Source organism: Anas acuta, chromosome 5 (assembly GCF_963932015.1).
Source record: "Anas acuta chromosome 5, bAnaAcu1.1, whole genome shotgun sequence".
In the NCBI taxonomy this organism is placed as follows: Eukaryota; Metazoa; Chordata; class Aves; order Anseriformes; family Anatidae; genus Anas; species Anas acuta.
Genome location: NC_088983.1, coordinates 61902772 through 61929235, shown reverse-complemented (window position 1 = coordinate 61929235; position 26464 = coordinate 61902772). Strand labels below are relative to the sequence as shown.

Sequence of the window (26464 nt, the reverse complement as noted above, 5' to 3'; positions counted from 1 at the left end):
CACCATTTTTGGTGATAGTCACAGCACCTACACCCTTGCTGGGGTTTCATAAATGCACCAGTGTTTCCCAAAAGCGAACAGTCTCAAGGGTTTGGTGTATCTATGTTAAAGAGCTCAGATTTCTGTGGGCAATTTCTTGGGGATTCTTCTGAGTGTTGTCTTGGGATGGGGGTGACATACCTGTAGATTGAGGTCTTAGGCTTACGTAAAACCTTGCTGTGTGGTTTGTTTTTTTTTTTGGTTGTTGTTCTTTCTTTCTTTTTTTTTTTTTTTCCCTTGTCTTACAACTGTTGTAGTAAGTCCTGGAGGAAGAGCTGCTGGAAATGCTGACAGGCTCAGAGCAAGCAGAGGGGCCACGCTGTAGTAATGTACTGCTCAGCTTCAATTGTGCCCAGCACAATTTCTGTGTTCCCTGCGGGCAGTTACTGTGCAGAGCTCTGGTGTGGTGGCTGCGCTGATGTCCAGAGTTGCAATTTGCCAGTGGTCACTCTCAGAAGAAAAATGTGCCCCGGCAGGATCCTGAGCAGGCTGAAGGCAATAACTACTGTGCACCAGCCAAGGTGCAGGAAAAGAGAACAATTTTGATGTCTCCTGTAGGTGACCAGCCATGAAGTCAGACAGTTTTCTGTCTGCAGGACTTGAAAAATGATACCAGAGACTGATGGTCTCGTCCCTCCTTCCCTGCCGTCTCTCTCAGGCTGGAGGAACTGCTGCCCCGTGGTCTCTGCAGTTTAGCTGTGGCATGTTCCACTCTACACAACCGAGTCCATTTTCTGTATGGTAAACAAAGCTCTGATTGCCTCTTATGCCCCACACTTTGACTTTTTTTGTCATTATAACCGTTTTATCAAATGAAGCAGTGCACTGAACTGAGAAGCTGTGGACACGTTGCAGTAGCCCTCCTGCTACTTGATGGATACACAGCTTTTGCTTCTTTCCTTTCTGTCATCTTCCTGCTTGGGATGGTTGGCTCCTTCCTGATCACTGAGCAAGGTCTCTATGTTTAAGTCCCAAATGATGACTTGTTCTGCCCCCGCCAAGGACCTAGATAAAATTGAGCTCAACAAAACCACTGCCAAATCCTGACCTTCACTCAGCTTTTCTTAGTGTACGTTGTTCTCGTTTAACTCATAAACTTATAGCACTGACTCTCTGAAGAGGACTCATTGCTGATTCTTAATCAAAGAAAACAAATATCTCTTGTTCGTGGCTTAAGTTTCCATTAGATCTAAAGAGCAAGCTAGTTGTGAACGTTATGATGATGCTTCCTGCTACAGCACAGTCATGTGAGTTGTACCAGCTGTGAACAGTGTGACAAGTCTCATTTTGTTTCAATTAAATTAATACTCTTAAAATGGTATTAATCCAGCTAAAATTTTGCTTATCAAAGCAAGATCTGTAAAACCAGCCAGTTAAGTGCACATTACTGTTTGAAGTTGTACGAGAATCCGTGAGGAGTTGTTGATTTTGAACTTGCCTTGCGCTGCATATCATGATCAAGCGCTTGAGGCAACTTGAGCATCCGAGTGAGTTCGTCATTAAAGGAGCAGCATTGATAGCAGGGCTGTGTTTACTCAGCATTTCCCTGTAAGCTCTCGGAGAGCTCCTTCCACTTAGGTGTTTACCCTTGAGTTAAGCAGGGATGCCTGCCTAGTGAAGGAGAGGCCTTGCACATCCTCGGGATGCTGAATGACAGAATTCCTGTGAAATGAATACTGGAGATGTTTTCTATGTCCTGGAAGAAATTACTAAGATATCACATAGGGGAAACTTAAAAATAAACAAACAAACAAAAAGTCTTGATGCTATTTGTGTTTATATATTTATTTGGTGCTGTGCCATGTAAGGCAGTGTATGAGCACAGAATAGCAAGAAATAATCACCAAGTTAAATTTTTGAATTAAGCATCTGAGGGAAAAAAAAAAAAAAAGTTGAGAAGGGCAATGAAAACTAAGCAAATTCCTCAAAATAGCACCTTTTTGGTAATCTGGAGTGGGGTGAAATCAAGCCTGAACACACGAAAATGCCAAATTGTAAATAATGTGTAAGTTGTGTGATTCTTGTTTCAGTACCATACCCAAGGGCAGATCAGCATGGGTGCTGGCTGCCAGTCTGTCTCTGGTTTATTTTGAGAGTAAGATTTTGTGTTACGCTGTGTCAAATGCTAATCTGGCTAAGGCTTTCTGTATCACATATGCAATTTAATATATGTCATCTTCACCTTCCTCATTGATGGATTTATTCTACTGGTAGTATGTATTACAACAAAGTGTTTTTCCTCTAAAACTGAGATAAACAACTTGGGAACAAAGTGTGAACAAAGACTGGCTGACAGCAATGTTTTAAATATATTAGCAAGGAGATGAAATAAAACACAAGTATCTTTAGAAATGCTTAAATAAACTAGGTCTTGTGCGTGTATGGGAGGAGATAATGTGAAGTTGCCTTACAGGGGAAGAGGAGAAGGGCTGGAAGCAGGGGGATTTACCATTTACCTTTCTGAGTTTCAGGTCTTACTGTCTGTAAGCCAGAAGAACTAACCAGAGGTACACGGAAATTGTGTGGGACCTGCTACTTAAAAATGTGCTTAGAAAAATAACCCAAACTACTCGAGGATTTGTCAAAAAATGTAGTCTTTATTTTACGTAATGACCGATCAGCTAGTATTTAGTCTCCTCCTGGGTCCTGAGTGCTTTTGGTTGGTTTTGCAGAAGGTATCCCGTAGGAACAGGATTTGAAGAGAGGAATGCGAGGTGCTGAGCATAGCGTTGCTCCTCCATGTGCCACAGCCGTGCACAGGAAGGGCTCAAAAGGGCTGCTTCTGGCTGGCAGCGGGTGTCCCTCCTGTGGGAGGTGGCTGGCACGGAGGCTGTGGCCTGAAGGCATGGGTTGTTGTACAAGGATGAAGGGGAAGCAGAGCTGGTGCTGGCTGTGGTGGCAGCCCCGTCATGGACCACTGTCGCTTCACCTGCAGTCATTTGCCTCCTGCCCCCGAGGAGCACGTCCCGCTTTACGCCTCCATCTTCCCCGCTTCTCACAGGCGTCTGTGTGGCTCTGCATTCATCCTGCCTGTTCAAAAGATAGAAATCTCCATTTCTCCCTCCATTTTTGAAGAACTGAGATTCTTGAGTCCTTGAATCATTTGGCTTGCCCTCAGCTATGCTGCCTTTGCAGCATCCCTTTTATATAATTGCTGCTGCTCGCAGTATTCTGTAATACAGCCCCACTCCTCTCTCTAATAGACCGCTATGATGTCCATGACTTACATCCCTGAATTTTCATTACTGCTACAAAGACTTTTATGCACTTTAAAAGGGAACAGATGGATTCTTCCCTATTTTGGAAGTGATCATTCGTGCCTGTCCACCTTCTCAAGTTCACCTATTTTCATTACTTTAACTTGAAATGATTTGTGGAGTCTTCTGAGCTCTCAAAATTAAACTGGAGCCTGAATAAGATTTGAACCTAGATTTTCCTCATCTAACCTAAAGTAGATGATAGCTTCAAGGGAGGACCTAGAGAATAGTTCATTTTGGTTATAGTTCAAAACAGTAGTCAGTCTGTTCTTTCCCACTGTGCTCTTTCAATGTTTCTCCAAGGACGCTCACAAAGAGCCATTCGGAGATTGAAGTGGGAACAAAGTGTTAATTGTTAAATTATCTCTTGGCCCCTAAAAACCTAAGGAAAATCATCTGAAGGATGTTAGTTGCATACAGAGTATTCCTGTCTCCTTCCAGTGTTAAGTACTCTGTTTTAGAAACCCTTTATGCTCTGTCCTTGGCAGTTCTCAATAGGCTTTTGCACTCAAACAATATGGACCCTAGCAGGTGGCATTTTTGGCAAATGACCTCTTCTCAATACCAGGATGCTCAGAAGTTGGCCTTTCCCATCTTTTTCAGAACTATTAAAACAGGAGGTGAAGGGCAAATGTACTACTAATAGCATGAAGATGCACTCAGATCTTAGACGGGAAGAAAATCAAAATATCAGTTTCCAAAGAACTCGGTGACCAGCGAAGAGCGCGCTTCAATAGCTGCACGTAGTCACTCGCCGTGCTTCTCTCTGGAAACAAATGATGCAAACTTACAAGAGCGGGTCTTCTGCTGTGGCAGAGGTTAATTATACGAGTGGGTCTGCAACTTGCAGGCTTTTTCTTCTGTGCTTCGCTCCCATTTGCCTTTCTGACGTGAACTGCGGTAATATGCACAATTTATGTGTCTCTGTCTGATTTTGGTTAATTGTAGTAGTAATTACTAATTTCCAACCCTTGACCCACTTTTTTAATCGCATTTTTTAACTGATCTTTTTGTGCCATTTTAAAATTTGGTGTTTGGTTTTTAATTTAGATAAATTATGCTAAAGTGTTCTTGAGAGAGCTGCACACTAAGGTCAAAAGCTTCATCTGCGCAGTGCCCATTTTCTTTAACCTATTTTAATAATTGTGGCTGCTTTCTTTAATGGCCAGCTTTTGTCTGAACTACGCAAAATCCGCCTGGTTTAAACCGAGCTGCTGAGGCAGCATTGAAACGAAGTGCTGGGGACTGGTGCTGAGGCTTTAGGGTCATCTTCGAGGTCGGGGAGGATCTGGGGCCGGGTTTGCTTCCCGCCCAGCAGCTCAGCACCACGCCTCGTCCCAGAGCTCGCACACCCAGTGCCTGTGCAAGAGGCCACGAGGCTTTGGTGCTCGGCAGCCACCCCGGGCTGTATCTTCAGCATCCCATCAGTTAGCTGCACTCACACCTCGCTGCCCTTCTTTGAAAGCCTTCCCCCCAGCTTCTTTCCTGGAAGTAACAGGCAAATGCCTGTTGCTGCTGGTGGCCGGGCTCCCTGGTTGCCTGCTCCTCGTTATGCTGAGTGCCCCACAGGAACACGGGGGGCTGTGCGAGGGCAATTTAGGCTGCCTGGTGATATCAGCATTGTGAGCACCTTCCTGCCTCGTGGACTGCTGCGTGTGCTGATGTGGGGAGGTGTCGACTGTTTTTTTTTTTCCTACCTTTCTCTCTTCCCTGTTCTTCTCCTTTTGCTTTCAACTGGGGAAGTTTAACAGGGTGTGACGTTTCTGAACTGGGAAATTGGTGTTAAACGCAGTGAGGTGACCAGCCTCTCTGGATAAAACAGAAGTTTGCCAAAGATCTTTGTGTCTTTAAACATTTGTACAAATTTCTCGTCAAATACAGAAATGATTGCCTTTTTTCCCCTTTCTTTCTCCTCTCTCCTCAACCACTTTCAGACCCGCATCTGGTTTAATATAATGGGTGTTTGCATGAATGGCTTAGTTAGCCAGGGTGGTAATAAAACACTTTAAATTTATTGTGACATTTGGATTTAATTAAAAAGTACACACTTAGAAAAGTAAAACATAATGTGTAGAGGGAGTCAGGAAGGTTTTTCTCCTTTTCCTCCAAAAAGCTAATTAGAGTTGTATTTTAAATTGTTTATGTGCTGCTAATCATTGTAATAAATCATTTATACTGAGAAAGACACACTCTAATGTGCTTGTGTAACTGTTTATGCTCTCAAGTTTCTATCATGAACAAATTGATCTGGAAGTGGATTTATTAACCACTAGGGAAGAAATCATTAGTGCTTTCTCTAAATATTCCCCAGGTACACTTTTATTATAGTAGTTTACTGTTTTAACTAAAACGTGACGTTATAGAGCCTTGGTTGTAATTATGATGCAAATTGACTTTCCATCACTAAAAGGAGGGAAAACTGCCTTTTCACTGGTAATATATATCTCTATTGTGTATGCCAGAGAAGCTCGCAGCTTCCAAAGTTTTTCTGAAAAGAAAGTGTAAACTCTTGTTTTTAGAGCAACACACCATGGAGACTTTATGGACGTCTTAAAATAGCCTAGTTTCATCTCTGAAATCTACGTGGCCTTTGCTAAATGATTTTAGCACAACATAAGCCTAGCTGGTCACATTAATCCTTTTGTATCTGGCAGCACACTTAGACTTAGAAAGCAGCTGGGGGCTTTTGGAGTGCTGGAGACCACTCCAAATCTGTCGGAGATAACTGGGATTGCAGCTCCCTTGGGACTGGCGAGGACTACAGAGATTTTCATCCAGAAAATCAGCACCTGAAGTGAAATTTATAACCTGAGATCTTCTGGTTCGTGGTGCTGTTCTTAATCCCAGGCAAGAAGCTGTGGACATCCCAGCTCTTGCCGAGGGTTTTTAAGGTGGGCTTGTGCTGGGAGCCTGGAGGTGGGTGCTGAGCTGACTGTGAGGGCATCGAGGAGCTGCAGTCAGTGGGGATTTGCAGCCCCCTTGCTGGGCCTGAGACCGAGCAACAGCTTTCATGTTCGGAGGTGTTGCTGAATTAGTTTTCAGCACACATACTTTCCTATGATAGTAAATTGCTTTTCCACCATCCCCGAGAAGCCAAATCCAACCATCAAAAGCTCCAGTTAACACTGGTAGGTTTTGTGGGTGCCTTTTAGATTTAGCTGCTATTATTTGAGCACTGAATTATTTATTTACAGGCCTAATGTAAGGCAACCAGGCGAGAATACCTGTAACGTGTTGATTTATATAGTTGAAGATATGGTTAGGCGTTTTTATTTGAAGTCCTTGATAGAGTGAACTACAGTGCAACTTGATGGGGAGGTTTCATTTTCTGTGGGATATTCTTAACGTAAAAAACAGCACCCCACAAAACTAACCAGCGTCCAGATTTCTGGAAAAGCAGTCTGCAGCTCTTTCCAGCAGAGAAAGAAGACTCAGTATGAAAAAAAAAAATGTTCTTTTTAATACATACATCATTTGGAGGAGCCGACTGCAGAAGGAAAGCTGAAAGAGGAATGCATGTGAAGCCCACGAGAGGCAGCTGCAAGAGTGCAGTGTCACTGGGAGAGGAGCGGAGATGGGGTAAGTCAGGACCAGAAGCAAGCGTTGTGTGAGCCTTCATGCAGAAACTTTCCAAAAATCACCTCCTGTGGAAAGTGCAGACCATAATGCTGCAGTCTCTGGGATTTCAGCTTGTGTCTGCTGCAAAGCCTTACTCACACTGCATGCGTGCTTCCACCTGTCCCATACAAGTATGCAGAGTCAGTCCCGGTGTGAACAGTCTCTGGAGCTCAGTGAAGGTGTATTGACAGCTTAATGATTCTCTTCAGCATGTCCAAGGCTGAGAGCATCTGAAGGATTTGGTGGCTGGCATGTATGCGGGTACATGAGAGAGACCTCTTGGCTCAGGCACTGGATATCTCTAGGCCTTAAGTATCTGCACTTTTATTTTTTAAAATATGCCTTTTCTAGCTGCTCATGGTTGAGTTAATGTTCTTTATTTTTCCTAAGCCTTAGGGGACTTCAAAAGCCACTCCTGTGTGTCAGCCCTAGCCATACTCATGCCATGTCACCAGCAACCTGTGGACATGTGCATGTGTGAAGAATTTATTGATGCTTTAATTACATCACTGTCACTGAAAGGGGCTTTCTGCATCTAGCTAATCTTCCCCCAAACAAATAATTTTCTCTCACAAGAACAAGAATTTCTCTGTCTTCTTTTGGACAATATTTCTGACATACGGGTTTAAAATCCAGCAATGCTGTACACATTTTGCTTGCAAAGTCTAAATTTTTTTGAGACTTGCAGCTATTCATTTTTCCAGAAGCCTACTATACAGTGTTCTGCCACATTAGGTTTCCCTAATAATCCATGGGAGGATGTGATCAAGATCTATTACAACCCCGCGATGTAGTAGGCTGTGGACATCACTGAATTCTGTGCAGGAGCTGTAGAGGCAATTCACTTTGCTGTTTGCAGATGGTTAAATCGGTATTTGGAATGCCGGGCTGTACTAACCAGCGCTCAGAACCGTAAGGTATCAAAAGATGCCTCGTGTCTTCTAGAAAATGTGGTTTTTTTTTTTTTTTTTTTGGTGTTCTTTAGATCCTTTTATGGCCATTTTCAGAGTGAAATAAGAGGCCTTTAGTCACTTCATATTCTGCTGAATCTGACACTTAGAAATGTAAACGTGTCTATCAGTATGCCATTAATTGAGAATAATAAATGTCCCTTTATATGCAAAGTCTTTATATAGAGGTGACTCCTGCTGCGATTCCTGAAGGCATTTTCCTTCAAAGCGCAAAAATATCAGCACTTAAAGCAGCATTTGATATCCTCTTGCTGTTCTGTGGCCTGGGCTCTGCATTGCCATGGCTTATTTTTCTTCCCTTGGCACTTTCTGTGGAGTGCTGTATCCAAATGTGGACGTGCTCTGCAGAAGTGTCCATGAATGAATGGGACCAAAAAAATAGCCAGTGGCAGTTTTACAGAAAGTACCAGAATTCAGGACTGGCTTGTCGTTTGATGGAGAGCACAAGAAACGAAGGGACCAATACAGACATGTAAATGTAGTAAGTGGCAAGAAAGCTGATGAGATGAGCTGCTCTTAGCCACCAGTTCTTGTGTAAGAACAACTTTTGTGTGCCGAAAGCCTGCTGATCCAGTTTTGGGCTAGCACAAAAGGGTTAAAACATCTCCACTGTTGCAAGCTATTTAAATATGTCTTGGAATACCAGGTCTGTAGGTTTTCAAGAAGAGCTCTGTTGTAATTTCAGACCCTTTTTATTGACCTGGGCACATAACGGCCTGGTAAGATTTAATGCCTCCTGTTTAAGCTTCATTTTGTCTCCTTCCTTGTTAAAAATTCCTTGCAGCTTGGTGAAAAACTACCCATCTTGGCCCACCTGCTCGTAAGGCTTTTAAAATGTTGGCACCCTGAAACGGGGGGAAAATGGCTTTTGTGTGTTGTGGCAGGAGCTTCTCCCGGGTGTCTGGGAGCGGTTCTGGCCTGTGGAAGAGCGAGGAGAAATTGCCACACTTTTAGGGTGAAACTGAGGTAAGTAAGGCCTGTTAACGATGAGGAAAAATGAGTAATAATTTCAGCGTATTAAGGCTGGGTGAGACGTGCAGGATTGCTTTGCTTTGAAGCTGGGTGGTGATGGTGTGGAATGGGAAGAAGTGGTCCCTTGGTTTAACTCCTACCTGTTCTCTGGGGTGGGTGATGTGCAGGTACCCGTACTGATTTGGACCTCAGCAGTGTGCTATATAGTGTTGCAGTTTAGTGGTAAAGCCACTAAATGGAGCTGTGATGAAGCCGTCCATGAATTACGTATCAAAGACTGATCGCTCTCTGGTGTTTATAATGCAGAGCATCTGTCTTAAATGCTAACTTCCAAAATATTTCTGTAAGCTGATAATGTGACACTAACCGTGGGATGTAGGTTTATCATTTTCTGTGCTCTGTAACAAAAATAGGAGCTTGGGGTGTGCTGGTATGATGATGCATTAGCATAAAGTACACCTTTCTCCTGTAAAAATAGGCTTTCCTCCCACCACAGCTGAAGAGCAGAGAGGACATTGCCTGCGGAGGTTTGCATATTGTACTGCAAGTGTATTTTGACACTAGAAACTGAAGAAACGGGAAACTAGATATGTCTGGGGAGTAACTACTGATCTAAGTGTCAGGTTTGATACTGGCAGACTCTCTGGAACCAGTAGCTCAAATCTCAGGAGGGCTGGCGGAGCCCTTGACCTTTGTAGTAGGAGATGAACTGCTGTTACTGCTGAGGGCTGTTTTCGAGGAGAGGGATGGGCACGGAAGTGGTGCCAATTCTGCACAGACACAGGACGGCCCAGAGTACTAATACAGAGGGAGTATTCCCCCTGATTTTCTTGGCCATTTAAACTATGCTGTCTGTGTGATGTCTGTTGGCTTCCCTTCTCTCTGGAGGTGGCTGTGTTTCAGCCCTCCAGTTGTGTGTGGTTGCAGCGTGAAGGTTCTAGGCAGAAGAAGTGTGGTGTCAGCATTGGAAGCATATTTAAACTAATCAAAGTTTCAGATTGCTGTAGGAATAGTTTATGTTGGAGCTCATAAAAGAATGTAAGTATTTCTGAGGTATCCAGTTCGTGCCACTGGTGCTATCATATAAAAGCGACGAGTTTTTGCTTCCCCGAGGTCAGTGTGTCAATTCTGAAATCAGCTGTAGGCCTTTGAGCACAGGATAAGTGGCTGTCATGCGAAGTTGGCTACTTGTCCGACTGATGGACTAGAGCAAGCCTAGGGAGCCCCATGCCAACCCAGCACCATCTCAGTGGCTGTATGTACAGGGAGAGGCTGAGGGAGTTGGGTTTGCCCAGCCCAAAGAAGAAAAGGCAATGGGGAGAAGTCACCTGCGAGGGCTCAGAGTCCCTGTTTGGGACTGGGGCTAAATTTCAGCTGTGCTGGATTTGGGACTAATGTGAAAATGAGGCTGAACCTGCATAAAAAGTGTGAAGTCTCTGGGAAGTCTTCCTGCTGTTTAATTCTCCAAAAAGAGGGTGGCAATTGCACACTTGGCAGCTGCTGTAAAATTGCTGCTACGGATAACCAAAATGGGATAGATGTACTTGACTTTGGCTGAAATGCAGGTATTTATTCCTTTTCACACAGTTCTTGTTTATAAGCACATAAGGACTCAGGATGGGTCCTGGGACTTGCAAATACATGTTCACATGTTTCCAGGAGGAAACACTGGATCAAGAGCATATGTTGGTTTTCTTATCAGAGTTTTGGTTCTCTGTGAGTTGGAATAAGTACAATAGCAGTATATAAGGATGAAGACAAATAAATTAAGATTTCTCTATTTATGTTACCACTTCAAATACTGTTGGTATGCAAAAGGAGGAAAAAAAAAGACCATATAACACTTGAAACAACAAATTACTCATCTTAAGCTTTGCTGTGGCAATCATGGCTTGCTTTAAAGTAACATTTCTTTCCCTGCGCTTAGATAATTTAAACACTCCTCTGAAAAGAGGTACCACATGGAGTGCAGGAGAGTTGAAGTAAATTTCAGAAAAGGATTACGTTTTGCATGTGGAAACAATGACTGTAGGCTGTAGATAAACAACATGGGTTTGGAGTGATCAGTGTTGCTACAGCGTGATTATTTTTTCTCAGGGACAGGCGCTAGCTTCTTCCTTTGAAGAACTGCTGCACTCATGCCTGTGTTGTGCTGTTTGTGCTGCCTATTGGTCCATTTGCTGATTACTTCCCTTTCTCACCCAAAATTAGGATGCTGCAATCACATATCTTCTGGGTCTTCAGCAGCAGCAACAGGCTGCGACAAGAGGTTTTGGCAAGAGCCCCCTGTGGCCTATGAAAACGCCCTTATTGTGTACGCCATGGATATATAAGCGTCTGTTCCAGAGCTTTGAAAGTCCGAGTTGCTGAGGGGATGGCGTGGTCTTGGGGGCAATCGGGCCTAGGAATAATGCAGGGCTGTTCAGAAGCTCCCTAGGTTAATAAGCAAATGTTTGTATCGCAGGTCTGCAGGTGTGTTCTGGGAAGATTTCTTTTTTTGGCCCACCTAGATGTCCAACAGGAACGTATTTCTTGAGTACTGTATTTGCTTTATGAATGAGAAACGGGAAAGAAAGAATCTGATATGATTTGGAACTAATAAGGTGGACTTTGCAGCAGCCCTGCCCTTAATGACTTTTATTCTCACAAACCTGGTTTCCACATATTTATAGTCCTTTTCTTGAAATATCAAAATATTTGTAGCTTTTTCTTTTTTTTTCTCCTTTTGAACGGGAATAAATTATGTGGTGTCGTTTGACACTGGTGGACGGGTTTCTTTGTTCGATAAAGAGCAAATTTTCTTTAGATTTAGTTCCTTGGACTCATAGGAAAATTGTATAGCATTGAAATGCCAGGAATTAATCTGAATAGCCAGTGTGAGGTGGAAATGCTCCCTCTGCTTTAATTGGCATGGACCGGTGAAAGGCAGCTCTGTAGCTGCCTCCCTCGCTAACTGCCCAGCCTTGTGGCAGATTGACATAATTCCCCGGTCTCTGGGGAACCGTAATAGAGTGCTCCCTGAAGTGCTCAAAATCCTGAAGGGAAATTAGAATCTTTTTTTTTTTTTTTTTTTTTTCCTTTTATAGGGTTTTCTGGAGTACTTATGTTCATCCAAAGGACCGTGGACTATTAAATGGAGTTTTTTTTTTTTAAAGGTTTTTCTAATTGCCACACTTCCTCCCTCTTCCCCTCTTTAAGTGGCTTTGGACAGTTGCAGAACTTTGATTTTAAATTTGTCTAATCTCTCGAGATATCTAGGTAGGGAAAACTATTGTAACTGAAAATGGTTCTTTTTTTTTTTTCTTCTTCCATTTTAATAGATATGTTTAGTCTACTTTAAAAGCTTTCTGGAGAATCTTTTATATATGGCTAATTTAAGCTTGTCAAGTTTTAATTATAATCTCTCTATACACAAGTTAAGATGCTTAATGCTAGTGAAAAGTTCTGAATACAAAGCAAACCTGTGTCAAGCTGCAGAGCACTCTTACCCGTCTTAATTGCTTTTGGTCTGAACTTTAACCTCAACTCTCCCATCTGTCTTACACATTCCCTTCTCTCATCACAACAACTTTCTTTCTGCAGAGTGCTGAGGATCTGTCTTAATTCTGCGGGATTTCTGGCATGGCAAAATCCTGTGCTATCAGTGCACGGATGCTCAGCTTGCTCCTTTTTCCCCTGCAGCACACAGAGTGCTTTCCTCATGCACAGCCTGGCTGCCCAGGACAGCCCACAGCATGCCCTCGCCCCTGGCAGGACAGCACTGCTGGTGGAAGATTGGGTACCTCGGCTACTTCTGGTTTCAGATAAAAATCTGTACCCTAGAGCATCTGTAGTTGTTTCTGTCTGCAGTTTTATGGATGTTTTCTGAGGTAGTTCGTTCCTTCCTAGGACTGCTGTCTCCCTCATTTCCGAGCTCTGACCAAGCTTTTGCAGCAAGGGCCAGTTGTGTCTTTTCCTTAGATAACAATGAGTTTCATTCAAGCTTAGAGAATTAGCCTTGAAAATACTTACTCTGTGCAGATTCCTTCTGGAGAGTGCATTTAAAAGTTTGAATCCAAAATTGATTTGGAAGTACTCTAATCTAAAATAACCCTGATGCTAGCATTGTTGTCTGCAGCTCCTGCTAGCCCCCGGTGTTCCAGTACAGCGCGTTGGCACGCAGTTCCCTGATGCTGTGAAATTCAGACTCATCTGTGGATACGGACTTCTCTAAAAAGGACTGCGAGGCACTTAAGACTCCTTATTTCATTAGTTCAGTGAAGGAGTTCATTTCAGCAGTCGGGGATTATGATGAGGTGGAGGAAAACCAAGCAAATCGAGCAGTAGAGAGTCCCGTCAAAGTGGAGTGGAAGAAAGGCTGCTCAGTAGGATTTTTTTTTTTTGGCCTGTTGGTGCAGCATTTTAGAGCTGAAGGTTAGTGGTTTAGGATTTCTTTTTGGTCTGAGGTTCGAGGCAGATCACAAGGAGATGCATAGTTGGTCCAGACTTCAGGAGGTACATTTCAGGAAGCTTTTAGTTCTGCACGCTGGGCCAGGTCATATGATTTCTTTCATTGTTTTTAACCAAGTGTAACCATCAGCATCCTCATGTATGTTGGTGAGAATTAAATGGAGCATAAATAACTGAATTGAAGAGCAGACTTCCACTTTAAGAGAATCGGTTGCTGCACAAAGCAGTGGTAATGATCCAGAGGAGCAGGACACGTCAAGGAAAAGAGTAAAGTGTGAGTACCATCCAAAGTGCAGGCAGCAGGTCATAAATTCTTGTAGTGGTGGTGGTCTGAAATTCAAGGAATAGGATTAGAAAGCTACTGTAGGTTAATGAAAACGACTCCCTTAGGATCAGCTTGAATTCAACTCAGTGGTCAGCCATAAGAGGAGGAATGTCTTATGCAATTCCAACTTCTCATCCATATTCTGAATACTGAGATGCAAGGCTCCTGAATGCTTAATAGAGTAGAATATGCTCTGTTACGCTATATTTCATATGGCTTCTAAGATGCTTTAGTGCAAACTAAATGTCATGCTAACTTGCCCCAAACCCTTAGTGCTCACTTTACTCTGGAATATATGGGGAATTGCAACAGTGTTTTCAAAGCCTTCCTGGGGCGTTTCACCAAAAAAAAAAAAAATTAAAAAAATTTAAAAAAAGGAAAAAATGTGTATTTTTTCCTTTCCCCGTGAATGAATGGGGAAATGGCCAAGAGCGGGACTTTGTCTTAATTGTAGTGGTGAAATGGGGTAGCATAAAATCTGTCTGTGGAAGCAAATTGTGGCTTAAGCTAGACCTTAGTGAACAGAAGAACAGAAGCAGCGTCAGTATTTAGCCTCTTTTTTCTGTCTTCTCTGTCTTCATGGCATTAGGAAAAAGTGAATTTAGCTGCTATTATTGGCAGGATAGAGCAAGTTCTTTCTGACAAACTTTACCCTGCCCTGATTCTCTTTTGAGTTAGTATTTCAAGACTAGAAGGGTGCTGGGTGCTCTGGGGTCAGCAGTGGGGTGTGAAGGATCATTCCAGTTTGGTGGGGGACCATACTTTGTGTAAACATCTGTGTTAAATGGCATTCAAGGTGAGAATATCCAGAGTCTTCCTGTTGCCTGAGCATCTGCTTTAAGGGAGTTGTGGGCTTTTTTCTGGTCTTCCTCAGATAGGAGTTGCAGCTGAAAAAAATGCAGTCTTTTTTTTCTCTTTAGGGTCTGGTATTAGAGTTTTCAAGGTAATTTTAGACCCCTGAAGTTTGGCTCCACATTGCTGTGTTGACTGCAGGTGTAATCCAGATACAGTGCAGTTGTATAGATCAGGACCATTTTTGGCATCCCTTCTGGCCTTGTCAATGTATAGCTGGAGTTTACCAAAGCAACTCTGCAAATTCCATGCTGTATTTTAACATAACATCTTTCCTACATTGCCAGCGTTTCAGGAGGTAGTATAGTGTCATTCAGAACTCCAGCGTTTGCAGAAGGTTATAATATCACTAATATCCAAGATGATACAAATTCTGCCTCCTAAATCAGTAACCATGTACTGGTTGTGCGTGGTGACCACCGGTGCAAAGCAGTGATGGCGAGTGCCCAGCCTTCCCTCACCCAGAGCCTGGTCCCTCTCTTCCACAACAGGAAAAACACACTGCTTTGCAATCCTGGGGGGAGGAAGGATGTTCTCTTAACCTTGGTTTTTCTCCACTACTTTCATGAGACAAAATTCCAGGCTGCTTCATTTTTTAAGTCAGCAAACTGATTATATGTTGTAAAAGATCAGTGTTTTCATGGGTGAGTAGTAATTACTGAGTAATGGCTTAAAACATTTCCTGAAGGAACATAAAGCTGTTTTTAAAAGTCAAGAGTACATTAAAAGGATTACCATGTAGATTTGATTTTTAGATAACACTAAAATGGATCCCAAATGGACTTATGAAAAGGGATGCTATCTCTTTAATGGAAAGTGCATGGTCTGACAGCTCAGCATGCAAATGGTCCTGCAAAGGACTGTGTGTTGTGTTTTTTCCTTTCAACAAGAAGAGAAGGAAATAGCTTTCCTTCCTGCCCTGCTCCTTTCAACTTTTAATAGCAGACGGCTTGGTCTGCTGTCGCTAGGAAAGGGAGAAGAGGCTGGGTTTTCGGGATAACTGCATCTTTCTGATTCATTAGGGAGGTGTATTTCATGACTTCTAGAAGGTCAGCAGCAATTGTCTCCCTTACAAGGATTGCATTAAGCAGAGGGACTCTCTCTGTGTTCTTTATAGGTGAATCTTTACTTGTCTGCTGCAAATGAAGAAAATATGCAAATGAATATTTAGCGCCTCTATATTTATAGAGGTAAAAGTGCAGCTGCACTAATCTTGTGCAGGGCATATAAGCATCAATGTTTGGCTTTGCAGTAAGTTTGGACGGGAGGCTGATCCTTTCGTACTAGAATAACTTGCAATCCCTATAGCATTGGCTATTTCAGAGTTGCCAGCACAACTTTCTGGTGCTTGATGGTGTAAAATATGCTTTTGGCCTGAGTAGGGTTTCTTCTAGAAACATTTAAGAGTATATTCATATTTCATTAAACACAGAGCAGCAGGATTCCAATTCTTTTGTGGTATTGCACAAGTTATTATAGGCTCCAAAAGTCTTGAGAAATTTCTCTAAGCCTGTGAAAGCTTTAGATTGGGTAGTCATCATTGCCTGCATTAAGGGCTGTGACAGATTGCTTCATCAGTGTACACAGAGCAGAACATCAAATGGCCATTTGGCAGTGGGCACTGAAATTCTATTAAGGTTGCCGAAAGCTTAGGTTGACATTGTATGTGTCTGCAAAGAGGCAGAAGAAAAGAGATGATGATGATCGTGCAGTGATATAGCTCTATTCTCCTTAAAATATTCACAGACATAGTGTACCAAATCTGTCAGAGTGATGGTAATGTTGCGCTGCTAAACCTGAGCTCTGCTACATCACACATCTTTGCATATCTATTGAAACCTCAGTAGCAATATGTTAAACAATGCATTTTACCCAGAAGGTCAGGATTGTGGAGTATTACATGTGTGCAAGGAAATAATTGAGTTGAGTTTTTACTTCTCAGACACTCTTTGCGATTTTAATTTGATGTAAGGTTTTTCTCTTTGGTTTTATGTCCCTTTTGGAAAAGGACGTGGAAGGGGACATACGACTCTATCTAAGTGAGCTGAAAAGAGCATGAGTTTTTATCTTTGCGATCATTTGACTTGGAAACTCTTCTATTGGTTTTCTTTGACACCCAAATCCCTTGACGAGAAAACTTGGGATCTTAGTATATTTTCAGCAGTCACCTGCAAACCAGTGGAGTAGTGAGGGACATGGGAAGAATTCCAGGCTGATCATCCCAAATAACCCTGTTCTCTCATCTGTGATGTTACCATTCTGCTGGAAAGGTGGTTTGAGGGTATTGTCTCCATTGCTAGAGTGTTTTCTACTACAGAAGCTGAATTGAGGGAACTAGCCACCTAAAATCAGGAACTTTGCTAGGTTGCAGGATGCTGAATTGTGATAAACCAAGAAAGTTTGATCCAAATGTTCTCAGATTAGGTTGAAGGTACAAGAAACCAGCGTATTTTCTTTTTATTTATTTATTTATTACTGTTCCCAGGGCTTCAAATAGTAAAAATGGATTTTACTGAAACATTGCATGTGCTAAGAATAAGCTTTGGGCATGTGCCAATTATGAAAAATTAAAGCTCAAACAAGCATATTTTATGAGCACAGGGAAAATGTTGCTTATGAAAATGATTTATGGAAACTGTTTTGCAGCAGCAATTCTTATGGTTTGCATTCAGTCCTGCTGCCATGTGTTCCTTTATAGCAACAGGTCATCCCCTGGTAAGACCAGCTATGCAGCACAGTCTTAAACCAGGTACTGGAAGTCTCAAAACACTGGAGGAAAATGAAAATTAGATTCTACCTCTAAACCTTTTGCCCTGAATCAGGACTTACCTCAGTACCAATTCAAATGATGAGAATGGTTGTTTTGGGTATCACTGGCTATATGAGCAAATGGTTTGAAAGTAAGGTCTCTCTGCGTGTGAGATTGGAGGTGGGGTAAGCCATTCGTGAAACCTTGGATCACTTTTAGGCAGCTGAAACTGCTATGGGAAGCTAGACCCTACAGTACATTTCGCTAAAGCTTATTCTAAACTGAAGGGCCAAAAAATTGCTATGTTACTGGAAGGAGGTCTATAGCATGGTTAAAACAGAAGTACTGATAAAAATGTTGTTTCTCCTATTAAGCACCCACTCCAACTACTTTTTTGCCATGCTTGGGGAATTCATTCAGTAATGATACAGAAGAAAGAATACCACAAATGAATTGCTAAAGCCACTGTAAAAATCCCCTACTATATATTGCAGCCTGAAACTGGAAATGAAAAAAGATTGTGGTTATTCATTGAATAATTTTGATGAATGGTCTAAGGCTTGTTCGTAAGCATTTAGTTGCAAGTACTTGGTGTTCCAAAGGTAATGTTTTAATTGGCTATACAGATGACAAAATGACTTTCACGGTTCTGGCCATAGTTCTCCAAATGAAATGCTTGGTGAAGATGCCCAAGATGATGTACTCTCAGTTCAGTGGAAGTGCATGGTTTACCTTGTTTCGCAGAGTGTAACATTCATAGAAGGTGAGTAACACAATACTGGGAACACCAAGTGAGCTTCTTTTTAAGGGAATGAAAATTCACTGCATCTTTTTGGCAATGACTGTCTACATTTACTTAAATGGGTGATGCAGGGCTCTAATGCTTTTAAATGATATAAGATCCTCTGATAAAAGACACAAGAGTGCAGCTTATTTATTGTGATGAGACAGGAGTTAATAAGATTACTTCTACTCTTCAGTTACTTTTTCATCTTTTGCAGCCAAATGCTGGTTTTTTGTTTTTTTTTTTTTTGTTAGCAGGCAAAAGGAGGACAGGTCATTTAAAGAGTGTTATGCTAGAAATAAACAATTGTCCCTCAAGTGGAACTCTGAAACCTAGGCTTGATTGCCCAGCTGCCGAAACTCCGGTCTTTAAACCAGGATTGCTTTTAGCACTGGAATGCAGCATCCCTGTAATAATCGCTTTCGTAAATTTCAATCAAACTTTAAATAAATAATAATAAAACGTAAGCCTGTAATAATAGTGTTCTTTGGCAGAGGGGTTGTTCAGAAATGTGGTAAGTGTGTCTGAAAGGCACTGCTTGGGCAGGAAGTTGTGGTGGAGAGCACAAACATAACTCCAGCACCGTGTTGTGCAAGGTGCTATATGGATGCGTAAGAAGCCCTGTTCTCGAGTGCTTGTCAAAAACTTTACTGGGAGTGGATATTTTTATTTTTTCTTAGTTACCTGCTTTGTTTTTGAGCGAGCTTTTATGGTAGAAGTTGCTAATATGAGGAAAACTTTAAAGAATAAATAAATAAAAAACAACAAACTTGCAGAGGGAAAGAGTTAAAGCCATCTGCCTGAAAGCATTGTGTAAAACATACACACAATGTTGGGGAAATAAGCCAATTATGTGTGCTTCACAGGAGGTGGGGGACTGACCTTTGTGTATAATTAGTTCTTTTATTTAAAGCAAAGATTTTGAATAGAATAACTAATTAGCTGTCATAAATGGCAAATTGAAGATTTTGGCCCGATTCCTTGGGGAACGTGGGAGGACGTCCCTCCTCCCAGCCCGTACTGTACGCTCGCTCTCCTCATTAGGGCTGTTTTGAGTTTCCTGCAGCAGTAATGAGGAGTGCAGCGGCGGCACTTCCCCCAGAGCCCCCTGACAAGGCGCTCAGCGCAGCACAGGAGGAGTGGAGCCGCCTTCAGCCCCTGGGTTTGTGTGGGTGTCACGAGGGCTCGCGTGGCAGAGGGGCTGCGGGGAGCTGCAGGGGGGCTGCGACGTCCTGGTGGTATCACCTGTGCTGCATGCACTGGACTTCGCCGCAGAAAATCCAGGAGAGCTGCAAAGCCTTGAGGCATATATCATTAGCCAGCAGTCCCACATTACTCTTTCAGACCAATTAACCTTTAGAGCTGCATTAAAGAAATTAGGTGGTGAACTTCCATGCTTTCAGAAGGGACCAGTAGCTCTCTTGCAGACCAGAGCGCTGTGGAGACGTATGCCATAGGACCATTGCAGATAACTGTTATTTAAAAGGTCTACCATCTATAAAAAGTTTCGGGGCTGTCTTAGAAACGAGGCTTTATGAGCAGTGCCCTTAGAGGAACTGCAGCTGATTGCCACGTTGAATAGAAATATCAATGAAATGGGCTAGAAAAATTTAGAGGTCTACTTAGTGGACACTTGTGTTACAAAGCCAGCGGAATAATTTTACAGAAGGACCCCGACTGAGAAGATACGGGCTGATTAAAGCTGGTTTGCCCGGCTGTGAATAGAGGTAAAGTTTAGATTACTCACTACAATAACAGCCTCTTTAGACACAGCCATAAATTTCAGTATGTCCAGAGGTGGTGTCTATAATTTTTTAATGTGCATTGGAGCTCTGAGCACTCAGAACAGGTTTTGTTTTGTATTTACCAGCAGCAAGTCTATTAAGTTGTAAAGGGCAAGGAAGGGAGTGTAGGTAGCCAAAAATAGAAAGGCTTCATCTGCCACTGCTAAGAAAAGATAGCAATGGATGGCTAGCAACAGGAGAGGGCAGGGAAGTGGATGGTACTTTCAGGATTTTGTGGTCAATCTGCGTTCCCTTTGTGATCATGTATTTAAACAGGTGAGTGGCCAGCTGTTAATTTGCCTCGCTCTGCACTGCCACTTTTTGTTGCCTTGTCCTCGCTCATAGGGTACACATGGAAGTTGTCTACGGTGACCCCTTTCCTTCTTGACACACAGACACCATGCCCCTGATCAAAACGAATGAGGCAGCTTGGTATTTTTTGCTAAATGTTGGGGGGAAAAATCTACATGGGGAAATGAGGCAGCATCGCAGTTTTGCAGTGGGGAAATTTCCAAAAAGGAAGAGCAGCTCTGCAGGCAGCTTCTGCCTGCAAGGCCTGGCTTGTTTGGGGATTGCTGGAAGGGAGGCAGGAGGAGGAAACTGGGGCTTGGTGCTGGCTGCGTCCTCTCTGTGCAAGCCTCCGACTGCGAAAGGGGTTAAGCTTTTGAGATGCTGCTCTCTTGTTGCTTGCAAATGACACGGCAAGCCTGCGAGGAACCCGTGCTGATCAAGTTTGGCAGTTTTTGAAATTTTGTTTCACGCCTTGCCTGCTGTGTCAACTCACCAGCTAATTGCAGCTGCAACTTTCTGTAGCGGTGTGTGCGCTCCGTGCAGACCGGCTGCCTGGATGTCGGAGGGAAGCCTCACAGACCAAAATGTAATTTCAAAACACTGAACCTGACCAGCAGAGGCTGACCTTGCTCGTTATTATCTGAGTGGGAATAGCAGCTTTGAACATCATATGATCTCTGAAATGGTACCTTTTTTCATTAGAAAGCCCCCTGCTGAACACTGACCAAATACATAGCTTTTTTCCTTGCTTAAGGTACTGTTTAAAAATATATATATCTGTTCCTTTGCTAGTTATTAGAAGAAAATCAAAGTGTTACATTCCCCTTCTTCGCAAAAGCCTCTCCTAAGACAATGGTGTACTTGCAATGGCAGGGAACTGAGGCGGCAGCAGGGAGGGAGGGCAGCCAGGGCCGCTGAGGGAAGAACCGCCACCACGCAGCCAGGCCGTGGCCGTGCGCTGCTGCTGTCTCCAGGCCTGCTTACCGCTTGGGAAACCCGCTGCGATGAGCAAACCACACTCTTGTAATGGTCCGGACAGGGTTTCAGCCCCACATGGCTGCCCTGGTCTCAAGGGACCGCTCGATCCGGGTGAAGGCAGCTGGAAATCCAGGGGTACGACACGCGGGTTCTGAGGGGCCTGGGAGGTGCTGTCAGGCTGAAGACGTGTTCTGAGTTGCACAGATGGCCTCAGACCCCATCTAAGCAGCACTTCTCGTGCGAGGGGATCTGAGGGGTATCCAGAAGCTGCATTTTGAAACCTGCAGCATCTCCAGATGCAGGAACCCCCAATTAACGAAACGAAGCCTGCAAGCAGAATGGCACGAAGACACCACTTCTAACAAGCCCTCTGCTGCGTGTGAGGGTATGCAGCTCGTATTCAGAGAGCCAGCTTTTGGGGGTGGGTAATGACTCCCTGGTGTCCAGGGCTCCCATCTAAAAACACAATTCTTATCTCTAGGTCTTAGTTTTCGTAAGTGCTAACTATTTTCATTCATCACTGGTGCTAACCTTACACAGCTCTCAAATGCGAATTTGTGTTTGTGCCGTTCCGCATCTCAGAATAAGGCAGCCTTTTCTCATGATGTGCTGCGTATCGCATTTCTCAGACTTCCCCGTCTTTCCCTCTGTCCCAAAAGTATATTTCTCCGTGGCTGTATGTGTGGAATTTCTCTTGGGACCTCTGGCAGAACCAGCATTGAGTGGCCATTCTGGGCTGCATGTGTGGTAGTCAAAAACAGGCTTAAGTTTTCACGTAATTCTTTTGATGCCAGTGGCAAATATGCAATAAAAGTTTGCGAGTATTGACTTTGCCAGCGTCGCAGAGCATGCTGCAGCAAAGCAGGAGGGCTCTTTAAGTCTTAAGAGTTTTTGAATGTTACTTGACCTGTCTCCGTGCTGCTGAGACCACTTTGATAGCAGATGGATCAATACCTCGCTGTTTGTGTAGAGGTGTCTTAAGTGCTATTGTCATCTGCTTGCAGCTCTGACAAAGCAATTATTGCTGTATGAGTGGTAGGTTTTACATGTGCTGAGCATTAGCCACCACCGGGTCACCCTGGTTTCTACGACAAGCAGCAAATGTCACTTATTGCAGTGGCACTGACTTGTTCCACTCAGGGTAAGGGGCTGTTCGTAATTCCATTATAAAGCTGCTACTTTCTGGGACATCCAACTTGCTACAGAGATGGTGGCTTAACTTTGGGTAAGGGTATACAACCAGTGACCCCTGCTGCTCTAGCCAGGGCCCTTCTCCGGCTCGGGAACTTGAGTATCCTGTCACCACCTCTCGCCTTGCTCGTGCTTGCTTTGCAGCCCCAGCAGGGATTTCTGGAGGGCAGAAGAGGCCTGGCTTCTCACTGCCTGCTCCAGGGGTACAAGAGGAGGTGGGAGGCACTGCCTTGATGCTCCCAAAGCAGGGTGGCTTCACGGCTGGCCGGGAGCCTCTGGTTGGGGTATTCTCAGCAGTCCAGAGATTTTGAGTAGCATCGATTTTAGAGCAGCCCAGGGATGGCTCTAGCCTTCAGTGGGGCCTCTGTGGCCAGTGGGGTTTACAAAGGAGGGAAACCAGCAGCATACCCCATCTTGTACACCCACACGCACCCCCCCCAGCTTGATCTGGACAAGCTGTTGGGCTGGGGTGTACGCACTGGCGTCCCTTCTGATCTTTGTAATTGCCTGTGGCCGGTAATTAACAGCGCAAGGGTACTACTAATGAGGGGGAAAAAGTGTTGAAATGGCTGCCAGTTTATTCTGCTGCAGAAATGTTAATTAAAAAAAGTCTGGTGCTTTTGTGTCAGTCCTACCCTTAGGAAAGAAGTGTGTTCCTGCAAGTTCCTGCCTACCCCGCAACAGCAAACGAAGCCTACATTTACCTTCCTTTGGCCTTCGGCTTCCTGCAATGGGAGATCCTTGTAACGAAGGCCACGGCCGTGTTTGCTCACAGATGTGTTTGCTCCAGCTCACGGCGCTGCCCCGAATGCAGGCAGCCTCTTTGAGCTGTTTGGGTATTGTCTAACGTGCCTGCTGTGTTGGTGTTGCAGGTGTGCCGATGTTATCCGTGCAACCCAAAGGGAAGCAGAAGGGCTGTGCTGGCTGCAACAGGAAGATCAAGGACCGGTACCTGCTGAAGGCCCTGGATAAGTATTGGCACGAAGACTGTCTGAAGTGTGCCTGCTGCGACTGTCGTCTTGGAGAGGTTGGATCAACTCTTTACACAAAAGCAAATCTCATTCTTTGCCGCAGAGATTACCTGAGGTAAATAGAGGAATGTACCGGGGGCTCTTCCCAAAGCCTCTCGGTTTGCTGCCAGCTGTTTGTCTTTCTAGCCCCCTACTGTGAAAATGTGTACTTGTGCGTGGTCAGCCCTGCCCAGAAGAGGCTGGAGTTCCTTCCCCGTCTGAGCGTGGCTTTTGGTTTGCACTCAACATACCTGGTATAGTCAGGGAGGTGTCATCCTATCTTTCGGTCAAGATGGAAGGAGGATGGCGTGGCTTCACTCTGTTATTCTGAACCAACAAACAGCAAAAAGGGCTTGCTGAGAAAATTAAGGCCATTAATTCTTCTTGCATATCTATGATGTTATTTGTGCTCCTTTACGACTGACATTCTATGATTCTTTGATCTGACCAGACCTTTAGCTTTTTCTTTTCTCTTTCAGTGCTGACTTTTACACAGACTTTTAGTGCTTATATTCAGCAAGGTTCCTCCCATGGGGCTCTTGTCTCTTTGCTAAGTAAACAGAGCAAAACACTCCAAAATTACAGATCAACTTCAAAAAATTTTTTGTTCATGAGGTAGTCTGCAGAGACCGATGCTAACTCTGAGTTACAGCTACCCTGACAGTCTGCGTCTGCAATACATAACAACACATGGGATTTTTTGCCTAGTGTGTATAGGGTTTTTGCACAAAATACTGTAGATAAGCACAAATGAATTTTAGTAAGGCAGCAGCCCTAATGCAACCATTCTTATGAGGGTCACACTGTAAAACACTCCAAGTTTTATTTTATTTTTCCTTTAGAAGGATGTACTTGATATCCAGCTAGTGTTTGTTTTCTTTTTTTTTTTCCTAAAGCACTGACAGTATTTCTTGTGCAACCTCAACCAGCAAACACACCTGAAGCAAAACAAAACCCACCACACTGGTTTCAGAAAGGGAGGTACACTGCTGGCTGACCTTGTGGTGTGCAGGTGGTGGCTAGATTGGTCCCAATGATCAGATACTTCATGTATTTCAGTGTAAAACATATTCCTGAAAATCTTTAGAAAAGTTTTCTGAGCAAACTTAAACAGGGAAGTTTCTCTTTCTAAACAAGATGGAGCCAAATAGAAGAAATAAGTCTAATAGCTGCTATATGAGAGCTGCCACCTTGCCTTTCAGCAAGGCAGTGTACAAAAACATCCTATCCACACAAGGATTTTTGCGCACCGTTGAAATGTGTTAACTGCTAATCACAGGAACCCCCACAGTCTTTCAGAAGAGCTGCTTCTAGAAATAATATTTCTTCCAGAAAGTACAGGCTGCATTAGCTTCTGGAATGTTTCTTTATGTGTGATGGTCCTAAAACACATACCTTTTTTGCACCCAGCTTGCCAAACAATCTAGGTCTCTCCATCAGCCATCCTCCTCTTTTTTATCATTTATAATTTCTCTAGACTTTGTCATATGTGCACTTGATTACTTAATTTTAAAACAAAACAACAATTTTATTCTGACCTGAAAGACAGATACTCAGTGTTCTTCCCTGCGCTGCAGAACCCTACTAGAAATTCATCAGCTGGGTGGTGATTCCCATTCACATTTGCTTTTTGAGACCTACAAGCTACCCATCCATTTAATGAACACTGTATTGATTTATATTTGGGTTAGTTTCATAACAAAAATAACATGCAGCATCAAATCAGACATGTTAGACTACCAAAGGAGAGCAATATTGATGATGTTAAACTTGGAAGAACTTTTTATCACTGCAGTTGTGGAACATCTCTTTCTTTCTGTGGTTTATCACAAGAATACTGCTTTGAGGTAGAAAAGCTTAATCTGGGATCTTCTCATTGGGCCGTAGATGACAAAACTTTGGGGGGCACATGACAAGTCTTTGCTTAGAGGTAGGAAAGAAGCCAGGAGTTGCAGACTCCAAGAAGCAGCCCACATCCCAGCTTTGAGAAGAGAGGGCAATTCATGATGTGAAATGTGGAAGGCAACAGTTGAGGATAGTGTTTTACCATGGCCATGCAGCTTCTGTCACAGCAGCAGTGGCTCTTCGAAGCAAACTTGTCCTGGACCTGAAAGGGGTTTTGTAGGCTCCTCTGCCTTTATTTGTTGGGTTAGAATAATCCCTGACCAGCCGAGGGGGGGAGTCTGTTACTATCTGCATAGAATTGTTAAATTGCGAAGAGCAAAACTGAGCTAGACGTTCTCCGTGCTAAAGAAACGTTAGGTATTATGAGTAATATAGTCTCTTAGAGCACCTTTGACCAATAGAAATATTTTACTTCTGTTGCTGTTGGGAGGTGCTCTGTAATTGTCATAACCCAAGAAATTTGACCTGGAGTTGGGTAGGAAGGAATAGCGTAAGTTCTGTAACGCAGCTGGTAACTGGCATTCAGCTGTTCAGCCAGCTTCACAGCTGTGATGTTTTGTGTTCTTGCTAATTAAATTCAGGTTGATACTCACTTTGGGGGTTTCTGCTGCACTCCTGGGTTCTGTCCTCCTGCTGGTAAGGAACCCTCTCAGGGTCCTAGAATAGCAATAAGGAGCAATGCCATACAGCCCTCTGTTTTATGGAAGCATAAAGGATTTTTTTTTAAATTTTTTTTACTTTAAAACATCTCCTGTTGCCTTCTATGCATAGTATTTCTTTCTCTCCTGATTTTAACTATTAGTTCTATTAATAGAAGGAACTGAAGTTGCTGCCACCATCCTCTGTTCTGTCAGTTCACTCCTGGTAATTTGAATTGTTCTTCTTGTAGAATTACCCATTTCCATCATATTTAATTCCTTCCCTTTAATATAGTTTTAGAGTCTCTATCCACAGCTTTTTTACCTTGCTAAAAAAGTCATGATGTTTATTCTACTCACCAAATTTTAGCAGCATTCATTGCTAAAAATAAGGTTTTGTACCTCACGCTGTACTCGCATCAAGAAGTGAGTGCTGTGCTTGGAGGACAGTCAAGGAATTGTTGACCACTTCTTCTGTATGCCTCAAATGAAGCCAGCGTCAAATATCGTGCTGATGTTCAGTAGGTCAACCATCACTTGAGAAGCTAAAATTAAAAGCTAGGTTGATTTTGAGGCCATAATTGCAAATACCTGCATCTTTCATATCAGAAGTCCAACGCCTGATCAAGGCGTTGGGGAACATGTGCTTTG

At 43.3% G+C, this 26464-nt stretch overlaps 1 protein-coding gene across 5 annotated transcripts in view; it reads left to right on the top strand.

The window, feature by feature from the left end:
• The window catches only part of LMO1 (LIM domain only 1), a 64895-nt gene that overhangs the window by 26922 nt on the left and 11509 nt on the right, over nucleotides 1–26464 (top strand). For all 5 annotated transcript variants that reach the window (XM_068685245.1, XM_068685244.1, XM_068685243.1 and 2 more), the window contains one exon: nucleotides 23133–23346. In XM_068685245.1, coding sequence (XP_068541346.1) covers nucleotides 23133–23346 — 214 coding nt within the window. The remainder of the gene's footprint in view (nucleotides 1–23132; nucleotides 23347–26464) is intronic.